This window comes from Equus asinus, chromosome 2, assembly GCF_041296235.1.
Source record: "Equus asinus isolate D_3611 breed Donkey chromosome 2, EquAss-T2T_v2, whole genome shotgun sequence".
NCBI lineage: Eukaryota > Metazoa > Chordata > Mammalia > Perissodactyla > Equidae > Equus > Equus asinus.
The window spans coordinates 169074821-169091156 of NC_091791.1; the positions used below are offsets into that span (position 1 = coordinate 169074821).

General features: G+C 51.9%; 2 protein-coding genes across 28 annotated transcripts; both read left to right on the top strand.

The window, feature by feature from the left end:
- Positions 1–1704: 1704 nt before the first annotated feature.
- On the top strand, positions 1705–12736 carry DCAF11 (DDB1 and CUL4 associated factor 11). Of its 27 annotated transcripts, none has more exons than XM_070504132.1 (17): positions 2835–2924; positions 3211–3275; positions 3377–3721; positions 4637–4764; positions 5007–5134; positions 5411–5475; positions 6045–6145; positions 6354–6500; positions 6688–6742; positions 7099–7167; positions 7524–7581; positions 7669–7854; positions 8286–8439; positions 8858–9010; positions 10117–10223; positions 10321–10480; positions 12571–12714. In XM_070504132.1, exons 3-16 carry the CDS (start codon positions 3699–3701, stop codon positions 10453–10455), a joined length of 1509 nt encoding a protein of 502 aa, XP_070360233.1. In that variant the 5' UTR covers positions 2835–2924; positions 3211–3275; positions 3377–3698; the 3' UTR covers positions 10456–10480; positions 12571–12714. The 27 variants fall into 27 exon arrangements, with proteins under 27 accessions (XP_070360235.1, XP_070360217.1, XP_070360230.1 ...); XM_070504119.1 differs by having other exon boundaries at positions 2838–2924; positions 3377–3744; positions 12571–12736; XM_070504116.1 differs by lacking the exons at positions 2835–2924; positions 12571–12714 and adding an exon at positions 1744–1796 and having other exon boundaries at positions 3377–3744; positions 10321–11194.
- A 253-nt stretch (positions 12737–12989) lies between these two features.
- FITM1 (fat storage inducing transmembrane protein 1) lies at positions 12990–15740 on the top strand. The gene is made up of 2 exons (XM_014868628.3): positions 12990–14703; positions 15102–15740. Exons 1-2 carry the CDS (start codon positions 14438–14440, stop codon positions 15712–15714), a joined length of 879 nt encoding a protein of 292 aa, XP_014724114.2. The 5' UTR covers positions 12990–14437; the 3' UTR covers positions 15715–15740.
- Positions 15741–16336: the final 596 nt, after the last annotated feature.

Below are 16336 nucleotides of genomic sequence, written 5' to 3' on the forward strand. Positions count from 1 at the left end.
TGCCTTTAAGTGGCTTTAAGTGTAGCTGGAGACAGTAGCGGCTGCCCAAATGAAAAGCACTTTACAAATCGTCACCAAGCAACACGCCAAATTTCAAAATCAGGAGAGGGAAGGCCCACAGAGTTTAGCAAAATGACTTAATTATAACTATTTTTAAAGAAATACCATTTTATTTCAATGGAACACATACTATATCCTAAGACACAAATGCTCATATACATTTTAAAAATATTATGTCACAAGTGACATAATCAAAGCCATAGGCTTAAAAATCTTTTACATACAAAAAAATCAATCAATGGATCCAGAGATGAAATCCTATATTCTTAAGCGTTCAATTTGATGTTAAGACTCATGTCGGTCACAAAAATCTCAGATCTTTTTTTAGCATTTACCATGACTTTTAAATGTTTTATTCAATAATGTACAAGTTCCCTATTTCAAAGGCTTGAATTTAGATTTTACTCAGTTTTAAACTGAATTTGTAAGTGGTAAGGAGGAGAAGAGGCTAAGGAGAAGAAGAAAGCGGTAACCAAAAAATGCATTATTAAGGAGATGAGTTTAACAGAAGCTTTTGTTTTTTGTGGACTTCTGGTGCTCAAATGGTATTAGGCATAATGCTTTGTTCATCCTATACATCTGTCCTTAGTTCGTGCAAGACCTTCTCCATTTTATTATTTGTTTCATGACATAATGAGCCTGGGTATTTTTACACTTTTTTATGAAAAATTGAAACCATATTGTTTTTGCATCCACCACAACATGTCACCAGGAGAACTGACTACCACCTTTTTCTAAACCTCACAATGTAACTTACACAATTTCCCATGACATAAAAATAGAAGACTACAACATCATTTTAATGGCTGCCTGGTACTTCTGTGTCCACCATGTGGACCATAATTTATTTAACCAATCCCCTTCACCCTCCATATTGTAGTATATTTGGATCTATCTTGTTTCCAGTGTTTTACTATGATCAATAATTGCTGAATAGAAATCTTTATGCTAGATTTAGCATATCCATCCAGGCTAGATTCCTGGAAATGGTACCAATGGGTGGAGAGAAAGGGAGTCTGAGTGGTAGTGACAAAGTTTCCCCCAGATAAGAAATTATCCTGGGAAGGTGTGGAGGTGGAAACAAGCAAGGAATTTATGGGCATATTTGTTTGGCTGAAGTAACATAACACCAGGCTGGTAAAAAACAGACACAAATTTGGAAATTTGTATTTGCAAAAATAAACAACAGCGAATCACTTGCTGGCTCTTAAGAACTAAATGCTATTAGAGGAGAGTTCTTCCAGCGGATCAACTAAACGAGACATGAAGTAATTACAGTTTGATTTGGGGTGGTAACTGTGAAAACAACCTCAACTGATTAGCTAAAGAATATACAGTACTTGAATTTAAAGGGCAAAGAGGAGGGAAAGATCATCTTTTAAAACGATTCCAGATTTTCCAGGCTGGATAACCCCAAAATCACAGAACGCTAAGGTCTCAATAAATGTTATAGAGCACAGATAGTAAGTAATCTGGCAGTAAGAAACGGGTGACCGGCAGAACTGGCTACATAAGAAGTAGAGCCCAGATCAAGATGAAAATGCGGGGTGCTCGTTCAACACTTGAGAATTTCAAGGCGGCGATAGCACATTACACCAAGTACGGGTTCGACTGCACAGGTCGCATGCCCATGCAGCTGGCGCTGATGACCAGAGATGATAAGCTCCGGTCTAGCGGTCTAGAGATCAGGAGACGACACCCGAAGGACTGGCCACACCCTCGCCCTCCCGGGAAGAGTGAGTCCCAGAAGGGGGGCCCAGGGGAACCGAGAGCCCTCCCTGCCCTCGGGGGCCTCTGGGAGGGGACAGCTCGGAGCACTTGTAAGGGAGGGCGGCCCGGGGGAGCGAGGTGCAGCTTGGACCCCGGGCCTTTGCACCCAGCACAGCGAGGTCACTGGGCGAGGATCCCGGGACGTGGCAAGTCCTGGCCTTGGACTCAGCCCGGTTACTCATAAACCGAGGAGCGGGTAGGAGGCGACGCGTGCCCTCCCCCAACCAGTGGCCAGGGGCGGAGAGGAATCGCGGGGACAGAAGGTCTAGGGAAGGTCTGCAAATCCCAGAGGGCCCGGGGAACGTCTAAGGGGAACTGCCGGAACACGAGAGGCCGGTGGAGACCCGGGCTGTGTTAGGGAGCGTCTACAAAGACAGCGGAGGGAAGCCAGGGGTCATCTAAAAAGTTGCTAAAACGGTGAAGGGGAGGTCTAGACTGGGCGGTCCCCACAAGAACAAGGCTTCTGGCAGTTAAACCCGGAAGGGAGGGTGTGGAGGTCTAGGTCCCCATCTGTGACAGGAACACACCCCAAAGGCGCCGGGCACCCCTTGGGGCAGGTCCTACGGAAGCTGCAGCCTGTGAAAGCAGGAAGGATGGGAGGGAGGGGGGGGAGTCGGAATGACCCTTAGAGATCGTCTGAAAAGTGCGAAGCCAAATGAACTTTAGAGGCTGACGGCAAATTGTAGCCCTCGCTAACACAGCTCTCGGTAGAGAACCACCAACTTCTTTCGTAAGCCCCGCTGTCAGCCGTGAAGTCTAGTTCCGGGGTCTCTGATTCAGGAAGTAGCCAGTTCCCCACTTACTCCTAAGGAGCGAACGCCGCTCCACAGTCGCGCACTTTCTACTCCCTTTACACCCCTCACAAACTTTCTCCCGCCCACCTGCCAATCACCGTGCTCCTCTGTCCAGTTAGCGGGCCAAGGGGGCGGGGCCATCAGGGGCGTCGCGTGACGTCTAACAGTCCGCCGGCCGGGAAGCCGGGAGGTACGTGACGAAGGCGGCGCGTGACGGCGGAGCGGTTGGCCGACGCTGCGGCGGCAGTCGGCGTAAACAAGGCCTCGCGCCGCTTCGGGTCCTGCGACAGCTCCTGGCTGGTGGGTGGTCTCGCGCGGGGCGGTAACCGCCGGCTTCAGTGGGAGGTGCTTCTCGGCTTCCTCCCTGCCTCCCCCTGGGCGTACACACCCCCGGCACACCACGTGGGCGTGAGGCAAGGGAGGAGGGGGTGTTAGGCCGAATGTTAACCTCATTGGTTGTCTCTGCTGCCGGCTTTCGCAAGAGAGCGCTCTGATTGGTCGGTAAGGGGGGCGTCGGGGGTCTTTGAGTTCTAAGTCTTCTAATTGGCTAGATGAGATAAGCTAATGAGGCGCTTTCTTCCGCGAGGGGTTTTGATTGGTCGGCCAGAGAGGTTACCTGGGAATCCACCCCCCCGCCAGGGACTTTGATAGGTGAGTTTGAGGTAGAGAACTGAGAAATTCTTCTTCAAAGGATTCTCATTGGTGAGCTAGGGTAGCGCCCAGGCTTCACTCTTTCCTTTTTTGCTTGGCAGGATTGGGAAAGGTTTGTGTTCCCGAAGCCTTGGGAGTTGTCACAGACTGAAGAGAAGGTACCTCAATCCCTAGAAAGGGTCGCCCTCCTAGAGAGAGCTACCGCCCTATCTCAGGACACCCTGGTATTTCTAGAGCAGGCTTTGCTCTCACCAAACCCAAGGAAGTGACAGGAGGAGTCCCTACGCAGAACCTAAGGATGCTGTGACCAGAAGATGGGATCACGGAACAGCAGCAGCGCAGGAACTGGGTCCGGAGACCCCTCCGACGGCTTGCCCCGAAGAGGGGCTGGCCTGCGTCGGAGTGAGGAAGAGGAAGAGGAGGATGAAGATGTGGATCTGGCCCAGGTACTGGCCTATCTCCTCCGCAGGTAACTTTCCCTCTGGTGTGTCGCCACCAGGCGCCACCACAGCCCCTTGATCCCAACTCCAGGCAGGGGAGTTACAGAGGATAGAGAATGGGATTAGCCCAGGACAGCTGTTCTGTTTGAGCAGAACGCTCATGGCACTCAGCACCATACCCAGTAAGAGCGGTTCTTGCCCAGAGAGGGTCACCAGGATGACTCGCTCTTGTGTTTGAGAGGACCGTTCAGGGGAGCCTCTCTAGCGATGACTACACAAATGTCATCTATTTTCCAAGTAAGTAAAAAAAAAGGGGAGGGGGGACCTGGTGGGAAAGGAGTGATGTAAAGGGTGAGAGAAAAGTTGGGAGGTGGGTGTTGAACTTTAGTGACGTTATCGACATGTGGTATGAGGCCATGTGGATTTACTTGAAAAACAAGTTTAAATTAATCTAACACTTGCCCTGTTCTTGAGGAAAGAACGCTTTGAGGGAAGTGACCACCAGGAATTGACTGGAGAAGGGTGCAGCTGCCTTTTTTTCTTAGCTCTGGCTCCTTGGGGAGAAGACAAGAGTGGGGATCCCTTTGGAATACTGTTTTCTGTGCTGGACTCCTCAGGCTGAGGCTCAGCAGGAAACGCTCTCACAATTTTTAGCTCTCTGGGAAGTCAATTTAGTAGGTCTGTCAACCTCCACGCAATATTGGGGTTCTCTACTCCTGCTGTAAGAGTGAGAATTAGTTTCCTACTGCATGTTATAGGAGACTGAAAATAATAGCCAACGTCTGGTCAGCCTCAAACCTCAAAGTGGGGACGGTATGAGGGTCTGAGTACCAGGTGGTCTAAGCTGGATAGCCATTGACCCTGAATTTGGTAGGTTTGGGGAAGGGATCATCTCCTTTATCGTGGGGGGTCTCTTCACAGGGGCCAAGTGAGGTTGGTGCAGGGAGGAGGTGCAGCAAATTTACAACTCATCCAGGCCCTCTCGGACTCGGAGGAAGAGCATGACAGTGCCTGGGATGGTCGTCTCGGGGACCGATACAACCCACCTGGTAAGAGGAATGGCAGACCGAGACCCTAACATCAGAAGGCTTTCCTTAGAAAACCTCTTTTTTTTAAATTTTGGCAAAGAGCAATAGGTTAAGTTGAAAGAAGATGAGGTGATTCAGGGAATGAGGGAGTCCTTGCAGCCCCAGTAGATTAAGCCACATTGAGTGCACTTGGGGGCACAGTTCTGCTGACTGTCCTCTGGGGCTGGAAGACCTAAGATGAAACTTCTCCTTGGTACTCACAGTGGATGCAACCCCTGACACCCGGGAACTGGAATGCAATGAGATCAAGACGCAGGTGGAATTGGCCACAGGGCGGCTGGGGCTTAAGCGGGCAGCCCAGGAGCACAGCTTTCCTCAAATGCTGCACCAGGTAGGCCTCTCCTTCTCCAGTCAACCTGGCAGCAGGCCTGTCCAGGTAGCCAGAAGCTCTGCCAGCCCCAGAGAAGAGGGAAGTAAACTTTCCAAGGAAGCCTCAAGGTCTGGAGCTGGAGAGTTCTTAGCCAGCCTGCATCGGAGCTTGGTGGGACATACCACTGTGTGTGGTGTCCATTGCTGTAGCAAAGCAATATCTCTGGAGGAGGGGGCTTGGTGTGGCTGAAGTGGCCCGCTGTTTCTGCTAGCAATATTCCCCAATCCCTTCCTTTAGAGAGAACGGGGCCTCTGCCACCGGGGAAGCTTCTCCCTTGGAGAACAGTCTCGAGTGATGTCTCAGTGAGTATGGGGCTGCTGGAGAGATTCTAAGGGCCAGATAGGTCTTATCCCATAAATTTCAAGGGATAGTGTTAGAGGATCCTCAGGGATATTAAACTTAGTGAAATGGGGTTAAAACCTTGAGAGTAAATAAAGTAGAAAAGTATAGAAGTTGAGGGGCCGGCCCAGTGGCCGAGTGGTTAAGTTCGCGTGCTCCGCTTCAGCGGCCCAGGGTTTCGCCAGTTCGGATCCTGGGCGTGGACATGGCACTGCTCATCAGGCCATGCTGATGTAGGGTCCCACATACCACAAGCAGAAGGACCTACAACTAGAATGTACAGTTGTGTACTGGGGGGCTTTGGGGAGAAGAAAAGAAAAGAGTTGGCTCAGATGTTAGCTCAGGTGCCAATCTTTAAAAAAAAAAAAAGTATAGAAAGTGAGATGATGATAGAGTGAAAGAGAGGGGATTGTACCCAAAGCCAAAAGGGAAGAACGCCCTTGTCCTCACAACAGCTCTGTTAGGATTCTGCTCACTGGGACAGTCCTCATCCTGAGCTCCCTTCACCCTCGCTTTCTCTCTGCTTTCTCAGCTTCTTGCCCAATGATCTGGCCTTCACTGATACCTACTCTCAGAAGGCTTTCTGTGGCATCTACAGCAAAGATGGTCAAATCTTCATGTCTGCTTGCCAAGGTACCAGACCCTGGTCCTACAAACTTCCCTGGAACAAGGAATGTTCCTCCTGCCTGAGGCTAGAAAGCCCCAAACCCAGGGAGCTCAGACCCTGGCTTAGGGATGCTTAGCCAGAGTACAATTCACAGATGCACTGAGTAAGAGTGGTCTGATCTAGGGAGGATTGAGGAGGATGTTCCGTAATTCTGCCTGATCCCCATTTACACAGACCAGACAATCCGACTGTACGACTGCCGGTATGGCCGCTTTCATAAATTCAAGAGCATCAAGGCCCGGGATGTAGGCTGGAGCGTCCTGGATGTGGCTTTCACCCCTGATGGGAACCACTTCCTATACTCCAGCTGGTCTGATTACAGTGAGTATGCCCCAGCCTTCCAGTATCTTTCTAGCTGGGACCTGAGGTCTCCAGATGCCCATCTCCTCTGAGCCAGGACTCCACGCCATCTCCTGGGCAGGTTACTTTCAGAGCCGACATCCTTGCCCTTTGTTCCATCTCCCTCCTGCAGCCCTGAAAGATTCTTGTTTCTCTTGCTTCTTTTAAGTTCATATCTGCAACATCTACGGGGAAGGAGACACACACACTGCTTTGGATCTAAGGTACTGGCTTCCCTTCCTGGTCAGACTCATCAGAAGCTTCTCAGCGAAGGCTCTCCAGGAGCAAACCTCTTGAACTGAGACTCCTGCTTAGAGGGAAAAGTACACTGGTTGCCAGTTTCTCTGTGTGGATTCCTGGGAGGGAGCCACCCATCCTGTCAGCCCAAGGACCAGGGTAAAATTGATGGTTGCAGGATTATTTCTGGGTTCTCACTGAGGTGATCCACATTCTGGCACGTGTTGGCAGGACTTCTTTCTCCCCTTAGAAGTGTGCCTTGCAACCCACGTCAGATTCTGTGTAGATTATCAAAGGCTGGAGGAAAGTCCACTTAACCTGGCTTCTTCTTTGCTCTTTTCAGGCCAGATGAGCGTCGCTTTGCTGTCTTCTCCATTGCTGTCTCCTCCGATGGACGAGAAGTGCTAGGAGGGTGAGTGTTCAGAGGATGTCTCCCCCCATTAGCGAGGTAGGAGTTCTCCCAGAGACCAGCTCTGCTGTAACAGAGTGGGCACAGGACACCCCTCCCCAGGCAGCTGGAGAACAACTAGCCCTGCTCCAAGGGCAAGGTTAACGACTTGTTTCACCTCTTGCTTACCATTTCTCCAGCATGAGATGGGAGGTCTCAACCCTCCTTGCAAACACAGCTAATTCTTCTCCCACCTCCTGTATAAGAAAGACAAGGGCTTGCCCTGCAGCCAGTTTCACAAGAGGGACTGGTCCAGAACGCACATAGCTTTGGTCCTCTCCACCCTGGCTCAGGGACCCTCTCTATCCCTTTCCTTTCAGGGCCAATGACGGCTGCCTGTATGTCTTTGATCGAGACCAGAACCGGCGCACCCTTCAGGTATTGCTCCTGAGACTTAGGGCCTCTGCCTCCTGGTCCTTGGCCTAGAAGAAGACCTAAAGGTATCCTGGCTTCCTTCTCCCCTAGATTGAGTCCCATGAGGATGATGTGAACGCAGTGGCCTTTGCTGACATAAGCTCTCAAATCCTGTTCTCTGGGGGTGATGATGCCATCTGCAAAGTGTGGGATCGACGTACCATGCGGGAAGATGACCCCAAGCCCGTGGGTGCACTGGCTGGACACCAGGATGGCATCACCTTCATTGACAGCAAGGTAGGCAGGGAGACAGGACTGCACAGCCAGGCTGCTAAGGTTCCTGTTGTCCAGGAGGGCATCAAAGGTGTGGGACCTTGCCAAGCTCCTTATCAGCCAAGGTTTGCAAGAGCTGGAGTTTAGGGAAAGGTCTTAAGCCAGGAAACATGAGACGCATCGGTACCCACCAGTTGCAGGGCAGGGCTTTCTGTAGAAGACATCTACTCCAGGACAGAATAGGAGGCCCAGCCAATGCCCTGGGCAAAGAAGGGGAAACTTAGCCAGGGGTAGGATCTGTGGTAGAAAACTGATGGTGAGCTCGCCTGGATGAAGGAGGCAAGCACAGTCAGAGGCCTGGAGTTCTTACCCCTCAACTGGAGAACGGGAGCCGGACTGACAGACCCTGACTTCTGCAAACTCTGACGCTTCATTATCCATCTTGGGATTGACAGGGTGATGCCCGGTATCTCATCTCTAACTCCAAAGACCAGACCATCAAGCTCTGGGATATCCGACGCTTTTCCAGCAGGGAAGGCATGGAAGCCTCACGCCAGGCTGCCACACAGCAAAACTGGGACTACCGCTGGCAGCAGGTGCCCAAAAAAGGTGAGAGTGGAAGGTGGAACCTGAGGTCTGGAGAATGAAGAGTTTGGGGTGGTAGTTAAAATATTGAATGCCTGGCATGGACATGTAGATGTGGCTGTAGCCTGGAGCTGAGTCCTGGAACCCTCTCCCCACTCCCCCTTGCCAGGCATTAACTCTTTGTTTGCTGCACCATGGGAGAGCCAGGGGTCCCACAGCTGGGGACTGGGGATCACTCAGAACCAACCAATGCAAAAGTATTTCAGTATCTTAACAACCTGCAGAGCCCTGTTGGTGAATATCAGCTGACCATTAGCTGGGGAAAGAGCCACCAGTTGGGGATTGGAAAGGCGATTGTCTGTGAGCATCGATCTTTGCTAAGGACTGGGGATACAGGAGAATCCAGACTCTGACCTAGGGCTCTCCCTTCATCCCTACTCAGCCTGGCGGAAGCTGAAGCTCCCTGGGGACAGCTCCTTGATGACCTACAGGGGCCACGGGGTGCTGCACACCCTCATCCGCTGCCGATTCTCCCCCACTCATAGCACTGGCCAGCAGTTCATCTACAGTGGCTGCTCTACTGGCAAAGTGGTCGGTAAGGATTGTGTCAGAACAGGGGGCCTCGAGAAGGGCAGGAATGTTTCTCTGGCCTTCCAGCTGTAACCCTACCAGTGACCACCTTGAAAAACCCAGGGGTGACTACAAGTGGAATTTAATTTGGCTTGGAGTGGAGGAGGCTTACCCAGAGAAATAGAAAACATTCTGTCCATCAGCATTGTAAATTAAGAGAAGGAACATAGAATTCTCATCAGTGAATATGATAGATTACCAAAAATATGCTTCGTTCTGTTTTTTAGCTAGTCAGGGAAAGAGATTGCAGAGATAAAAAGAAAGACCCAAAAAGACAGCAGCTAGTAGTAAAGGACAGACAGCCACTGAAGCAGGACAAATGCATGAAAAGAAACACAAACACAGCTACAGATATAAGGGGCCCAAGTCAGCGCCCTGCCTGCCGAGGCAGGCACTCAGACGGAGCCCCATCCATAAAGAGAGAAAGATGCAGCCCCGGCCAGATACGGAGCAGGAGCTTCACACGCCTGTGGAGACAGCCTGTTGTTCACTTTTGTGGTGCCTTCCATATCTTGTGGGCTTTTTAGAAAATTGCTGCTGGGTCTGGCCTGGTGGCACAGTAGTTAAATTCACACGTTCCACTTTGGTGGCCCACAGTTCGCTGGTTCAGATCCCAGGTGTGGACCTATGTACCACTTGTCAAGCCATGCTGTGGCAGGTGTCCCACATATAAAGTAGAGGAAGATGGGCACAAATGTTAGCTCAGGGCCAGTCTTCCTCAGCAAAAAGAGGAGGATTGGTGGCAGATGTTAGCTCAGGGCTAATCTTAAAAAAAAAAAAAAGAAAGAAAATTGCTGCTAAAAGCTTTAAAGCCACATGGCATTTTCTTAACTGTAGACCCGGTGAAATTTAGCTCAGGGCCAGAGATACCCAAACTCGGCTAGACCATACCCTCAACCTGAGGTAGGGAAAAAGAAGAGAAACTGAGGAATGACACCATCCTCTGGTGTGGGCTTTGCTCCCTGGGAGAGTGGGACGTTGCCTAGGAAACACGGTGCTGTTCAGGGAGAGATGAGGGGTGGTTAGAAGCTCCTCTGGCAGCCCTTGTCCACTCTGGCCTTTCCTGGACAGTGTACGACCTCCTCAGCGGCCACATCGTGAAGAAGCTGACCAACCACAAGGCCTGCGTGCGTGATGTCAGTTGGCACCCCTTTGAGGAGAAGATTGTCAGCAGTTCGGTGAGGTTATGAGGGTTAGGGGGGTGACTGTGTGTCTGGGACTTGGATCTGGGAGGGGGCAGCACCCCCTGACTACTTGCCACCTTCTGCCTTGCAGTGGGATGGGAACCTGCGTCTGTGGCAGTACCGCCAGGCTGAGTACTTCCAGGATGACATGCCAGAGTCCGAGGAACGCCCCAGCACCCCTGCTCCAGTGCCCCACCCCTCTACAGCCTTTTCCTCGCCCCAGTAGGCCTGACCTCCAGCCTCATACATGAGTGAGCCTGTTGACAAGCTCTCCGCCTCCTCCTTCCTTTCTCCCTTCTGGGGGATCTTCGGGAAATCACCGACATTGGATGGGGAGAAAGAGAAGCCCAGGCTTCAGGGCCCCAGCAGAGCCCTGGAAGATCCTCCCCGGGGGGCAGAGTGGTCTCAGGTGCTCACACCCAGTTGACTTGGGTCTCTATCTCTGGCCAGTTTCTGGCAGGACTGCCATTATCTGGGGTGTGGCCTTTGTCAGCAGGAGAACCGTCCTGTGTGTTTTTAATCATGTGTGGATGTTAAGTGTTAGCTCCTAGAGTAGATGCTTGGGGCCAGGTCTGAACTGAGCTGTCAGCCGGGCCCATTGCCCAGGACTTCACGTTGAGAATTAGACTGGCCAATCAGAGGGCCAGGCGTCCTGGCCTTTCTCCCAGAGGTCCCAATGGCTAGAGCTCTAGCCCTTTAGGGGAGGGTGGGATGGGTGAGGTGTGTCCTCGGCACCCTCCTGGGACGGGAATTGTGTCTTCTCTCTCCTATGTCTGGGTCTTTGGGGTAGGACAGGCTGTGGTGTGAGAGGCTCCGTGTGGCCCCACACAGGGCAGGCCCTCCCCTCCCAGCGTGTCCATCATGCTGGAGGCCAGCAGCTTCAAGGAGGGCTGTTGAAATAGGACTCCTTCGTCCTCTCAGCGGCTTTGGCTCCCTCAATAAACTCTCTGTGGGAACCGGCTCAGTATCTGTCTCTGCCTCCTTTTCTTTTTCCTGTCTGAGGTCTTTTATCCTCTCACCTCAAGGAAATAGTTTCAACAAAGCCTTCAGATATGCTCCTCTGTGGGAGAAAACATCCTTTTGATGCCCCAAGATGAAGGGGAACACCAAAATCATTTGTTAACTGAGATTTGCAACAGGCGGTCCCTGTCAACCTCAGAAACTTCCCAGCAAGTAGAAATCAAGATAGCAGGAAAAAAGCACATTTTAGATTAGAGCTCAGAATGCTCGCATCGGGCCGGCCGGGTGGTGCAGTGGTTAAGTTCACTCATTCTGCTTCTCGGCGGCCCAGGGTTCGCCAGTGCAGATCCCGGGTGCGGACATGACACTGCTTGGCAAAAGCCATGCTGTGGTAGGCATCCCACGTATAAAGTAGAGGAAGATGGGCATGGATGTTAGCTCAGGGCCAGTCTTCCTCAACAAAAAGAGGAGGATTGGCAGTAGTTAGCTCAGGGCTACTCTTGCTCAAAAAAAAAAAACTCGCATCAGCTCTGCTGTGGGGCCAGCCCTGGTGCTGGTCCAGTCTTCCAGAAGAAGTAGCCTAGAGCCAGAGAGAACCTGGTGGGCACTGACACCCGGCCCCGTCTGCCACTTCACACTCAGGACTTCCTCCCCCCTCACAGCCACCCTCTGACCAGGTGAGGAAGTGGAGATGTGCAGAGGTCAGGCAGCGCGCAGACAGACCGATGGTGTGGTCAAGAGGGGAGCCGGGCTTCACAGCCACCTCTGATCTGTCTTTCCCCATAACACCTCATTCTCTCTAAAGCAATTTTCAAACCGGATACTCACTTCTGGGGGTTCTCAAAGACATAGCAAGGGGTAATGGGGGTACCTATTTCACCGCAAAACAGGATACAAGAATAAATTGTCCAGATGCCCAGCCTCCATGTGTTCTCTCCTCCAGTTGATCTGCCTGGTGTGAAACTGTCATGCCAGGTCTCCTCCCCCCGCCCCCCGGCCCTTTTCACTCCCCTCTACCGCTTCACCCCAGAGATGCCACCCATCTCACCCAGACCCGTATTACCTCCAGGGCGTCAGAGTTAGAGGCAAATTAAAATTATTGGTATCCTCAAAGCCTCATTTAATCAAGGCCCCAAGAACCATCCGTTCTCATTAAGATACGTCTCCAATACAATTTTAGTTTATTATTAATTATCAAAATGTGTGTAATGTTTGTTGCACTAATAATACATTTTGTACTACTTACAATATTATGAAAATTCAATTCAGAAGAAAAAATTTTTAACTTTTAGGGCGTTATGGTCACAGGGAATGTTTAAAAATTGTTTCAAATTGGGCTGGCCCCGTGGCCGAGTGGTTAAGTTCGTGCGCTCTGCTGCAGGCGGACCAGTGTTTCGTCGGTTCGAATCCTGGGCGCGGACATGGCACTGCTCGTCAGACCACGCTGAAGCAGCGTCCCACATGACACAACTAGAGGAACCCACAACGAAGAATACACAACTATGTACCGGGGGGCTTTGGGGAGAAAAAGGAAAAAATAAAATCTTAAAAAAAAAAAAAAAAAATTGTTTCAAATTATATACTTTTTTTTTTCAGAGAAGTGTGATCAATAAAAGACTTTCAGGCATAAAAACATATTAGGATAAATTCTGTAGGGAAAGTAGAATAGAAATATAATTTCTGACTATTAAGGTCTTGTCACATGTTTTTTAAATGGATAATAGGTATATAATCACTGTAGTGTTTAGATTCCATTGGATATATTTAAAAAGTGATATAAATAGCTTTATTTTTGAATGTGAGTATGTACAATACACTGGAAATTATGTCCTTTGCAACTATTTAAAATTACAATGAAAATGTGTCTTGTCAACGTAAAAATGTGTGAGGGGTTCTGTTGGTCTTCATGCATAAGGTCCCTGAGCAGGATCTATGCCAAGGTTTGAGCTTTAGGATCTGCAAGGAACCCGATGGACTAATCCATCTCGATCAGTTTGCAGATGAGGGCCCCGGAGACCAAGGAGGGTTAGTTGATTTTCCCAGTGCCATACAGTTGGGCCTAGAACCCAGGTGTCCTTGCTTGCTCATTCCTTTCGCTACTTCCTGGACCTCCACTGTGCCCTGAAGTCCCACCACCAGTTTTGAAGAATGGGGAAGGAAGACAAAAGGGATCTCAAGACAGTTACTGAATAGCAGGGATATCCCTGGGGTAGGTTACTCTCCCCTCTGTGGCTCCAGCCCCAGTGGCCAGGCTGGGAGGCCAAGTCTTTTGTGCAGCTGAGGCCCAGGATAATTGATTGGATGTCACAACCTAAGGTCCATGGACTCCAGCCTGGGGGTTTTCCTTCTAGGGTCTCCTCCGCCCCCTCTCACCTGGGAGTAAACCTGATCTTTGGGGTTCTGAGAGTCCAGCCTGGGCCACCACCGTCTCATACAGTACACCTCCCCTGGGACACTTGAATTTCATCTATTGGCCATCATAATAAATATACCAAGGAATGGTCCCCCTTTAGATTTGATGTCTTGTGCATTGCACAATCACCACGGTTTACACAGCACTCCTGGGGCCAAACTAACCCCTCAGACCAGACAGGAGCTAGGGCTGGGCCAAGTCCCTGGGGTCACCGTGCACTAAAGTGGCTAACCCTGCTGATATGCCTCCCAGGCCTGAGTTGGACACAGTGCCATGCACAGCCATCTGCAGTGGTGGGCTCTCATGCTCAGAACTCAGGAGACAGGCTGGACCACACCAGTGATGAGGCAGACACAGATTTTTTTAATGACTACCAAGGTTTGGTTAGTTTTATCTTCCCGACCCCTGATTTCCCTGTGGAGCAAACACATAGTAAAGTTGGGGTGTGGTGGGGGTGACTGACCAAACAGAGGCAGACCCAAGCAGGCTGTGGACAAAGACAGCCCTGAACAGCAGGCCTGGCCCTGAAACATGAACTAGAACATGGTTGGAGCTGGGGACACAGACCTAAGAGGGTCAAGGGTACACAGGACTAACAAGAAAGGACACAGGCTGCTGTCAGGACACATACCCGAAGCTAGGACCCTGCTGAGTGGCAGCCCTCTGCCCTGGCCCCTCACTGCCCCCCGCCCCTCTCCCCCGCCTGCCAGCTGCCAACAGAACTCTGCTCTGTGTCTGCCACACCTGTCACTGCCTGTCCTTGTCCAGGGGGTGCCCCATCAGCCCCTCCTCAGCCGCCCAGCAGAGCAAGCAGTTAGTGGGGAGGGGAGGGAACATGGAGCGGGGGCCGGTGGTGGGGGCAGGGCCGGGGGCTGGGGCCCGAATCCGGGCAGTACTGGGCTGCCTGGTCAAGGTGCTGCTCTGGGTGGCCTCTGCATTGCTGTACTTTGGAAGTGAACAAGCTGCTCGCCTCCTGGGCAGCCCCTGCTTGCGGCGCCTCTACCACGCCTGGTTGGCAGCAGTGGTCATCTTTGGGCCCCTTCTGCAGTTCCACGTCAACCCTCGGACTATCTTCGCCAGCCATGGCAACTTCTTCAACATGTGAGTCCACTCGAGGCTATGGGCACCAGCTCCCTGCGCTCTGGGAGCCTAGCTCCCTCCTGCAGCCTTCTGTCCTCCTGCCAGTCCGGACACTAAAAATAGGCTAGGAGGTTGAGGAGAAGGTCGAAGGAGGGGGAGGGGAACAATCATGGGGGTACAGGGGAAGGCAGGAGCAGAGCTGAAGAGGAAATGTGGCCCCTAGAAGGCTGAATGGCCTCTAAGAAGATGGCAAAGTTTAAGTGGATGGGGGGGTGGGAGGGCGGCAGGGCGGGGTAAGAGGGCACAGGAAACAGAACCAGTAATGATATGCAGGACTGGGGACACAGCCGCGATGGGAACACAGATCAGGGACACGGGGCTAAGAGGTCTCAGTAGCTTCCCCTCTTCTCTGCCCACAGAAAGTTTGTGAATTCAGCGTGGGGCTGGACATGCACCTTCCTGGGGGGCTTCGTGTTGCTGGTAGTTTTCCTGGCTACAAGGCGTGTAGCAGTGACTGCCCGGCACCTGAGCCGGCTGGTGGTGGGGGCAGCTGTGTGGCGGGGGGCCGGCCGGGCCTTCCTGCTCATTGAGGACCTGACGGGCTCCTGTTTCGAGCCTCTGCCCCAGGGCCTGCTGCTCCACGAGCTGCCCGACCGCCGCAGCTGCCTGGCGGCCGGCCACCAGTGGCGGGGCTACACCGTTTCCTCCCACACCTTCCTGCTCACCTTCTGCTGCCTGCTCATGGCCGAGGAAGCGGCAGTGTTCGCCAAGTACCTGGCCCACGGGCTGCCCGCCGGCGCGCCCCTGCGCCTCGTCTTCCTACTCAACGTGCTGCTGCTGGGCCTCTGGAACTTCTTGCTGCTCTGTACTGTCATCTATTTCCACCAGTATACTCACAAGGTGGTGGGTGCCGCCGTGGGCACCTTTGCCTGGTACCTCACCTACGGCAGCTGGTATCACCAGCCCTGGTCTCCAGGGAGCCCGGGCCACGGGCTCTTCCCTCACCCACACTCCAGCCGCAAGCACAACTGAAAGAAATAAAAACACATCAGGCCTGGCTCTGGCTCCTCTCATCATTCAGCTGGGGGGACCTAGAAAGGGTGGGATTGTTAGAAGGGTCTGGTGGTCCCAGGGAGGCTCCTCAGCCATTCCTTGCTTTCATCTACCTTGAATGTCCTGCCTTATGCTGGATCTCCATCCCTCCTGCTGTCCTTTCAGCCTCCTAGGCCCTGCACACTTCGAGCTATCTGGGGCTCTGATGTCAAGGAACGGTGCTGCCAGGGCAGATAACAGTGCCCTTAGGTAGGGGCAGCATTCTGGCTGATCAGGGGCTCCATCTCCAGCCTGGTTGATTCATTCTTCCTGCCTCCTCCACTGAACTCCATCCTCTGCCTTCCTCAGGGGCTGCCTATCTGGGCACCCTACTCAGGGACCCTTCCATCCCTGTCTTCCCCGTAGGGGGTCCAAGTGTGCTCCTTTATTTAACAGATGTTTATTGAGCCAAGCATAGTTCCATGCCTTGTGAACAAGAAAGACAAGGTTTCTGCTGTTTAGGGGCTTATGGCTTAATGGGGGAGGCAGATGATAAACACAAATAAGAGCAAATTCTAGTATTGTGCTTACTATGTGCCAAGCACTGTTCTAAGTGTCAGTA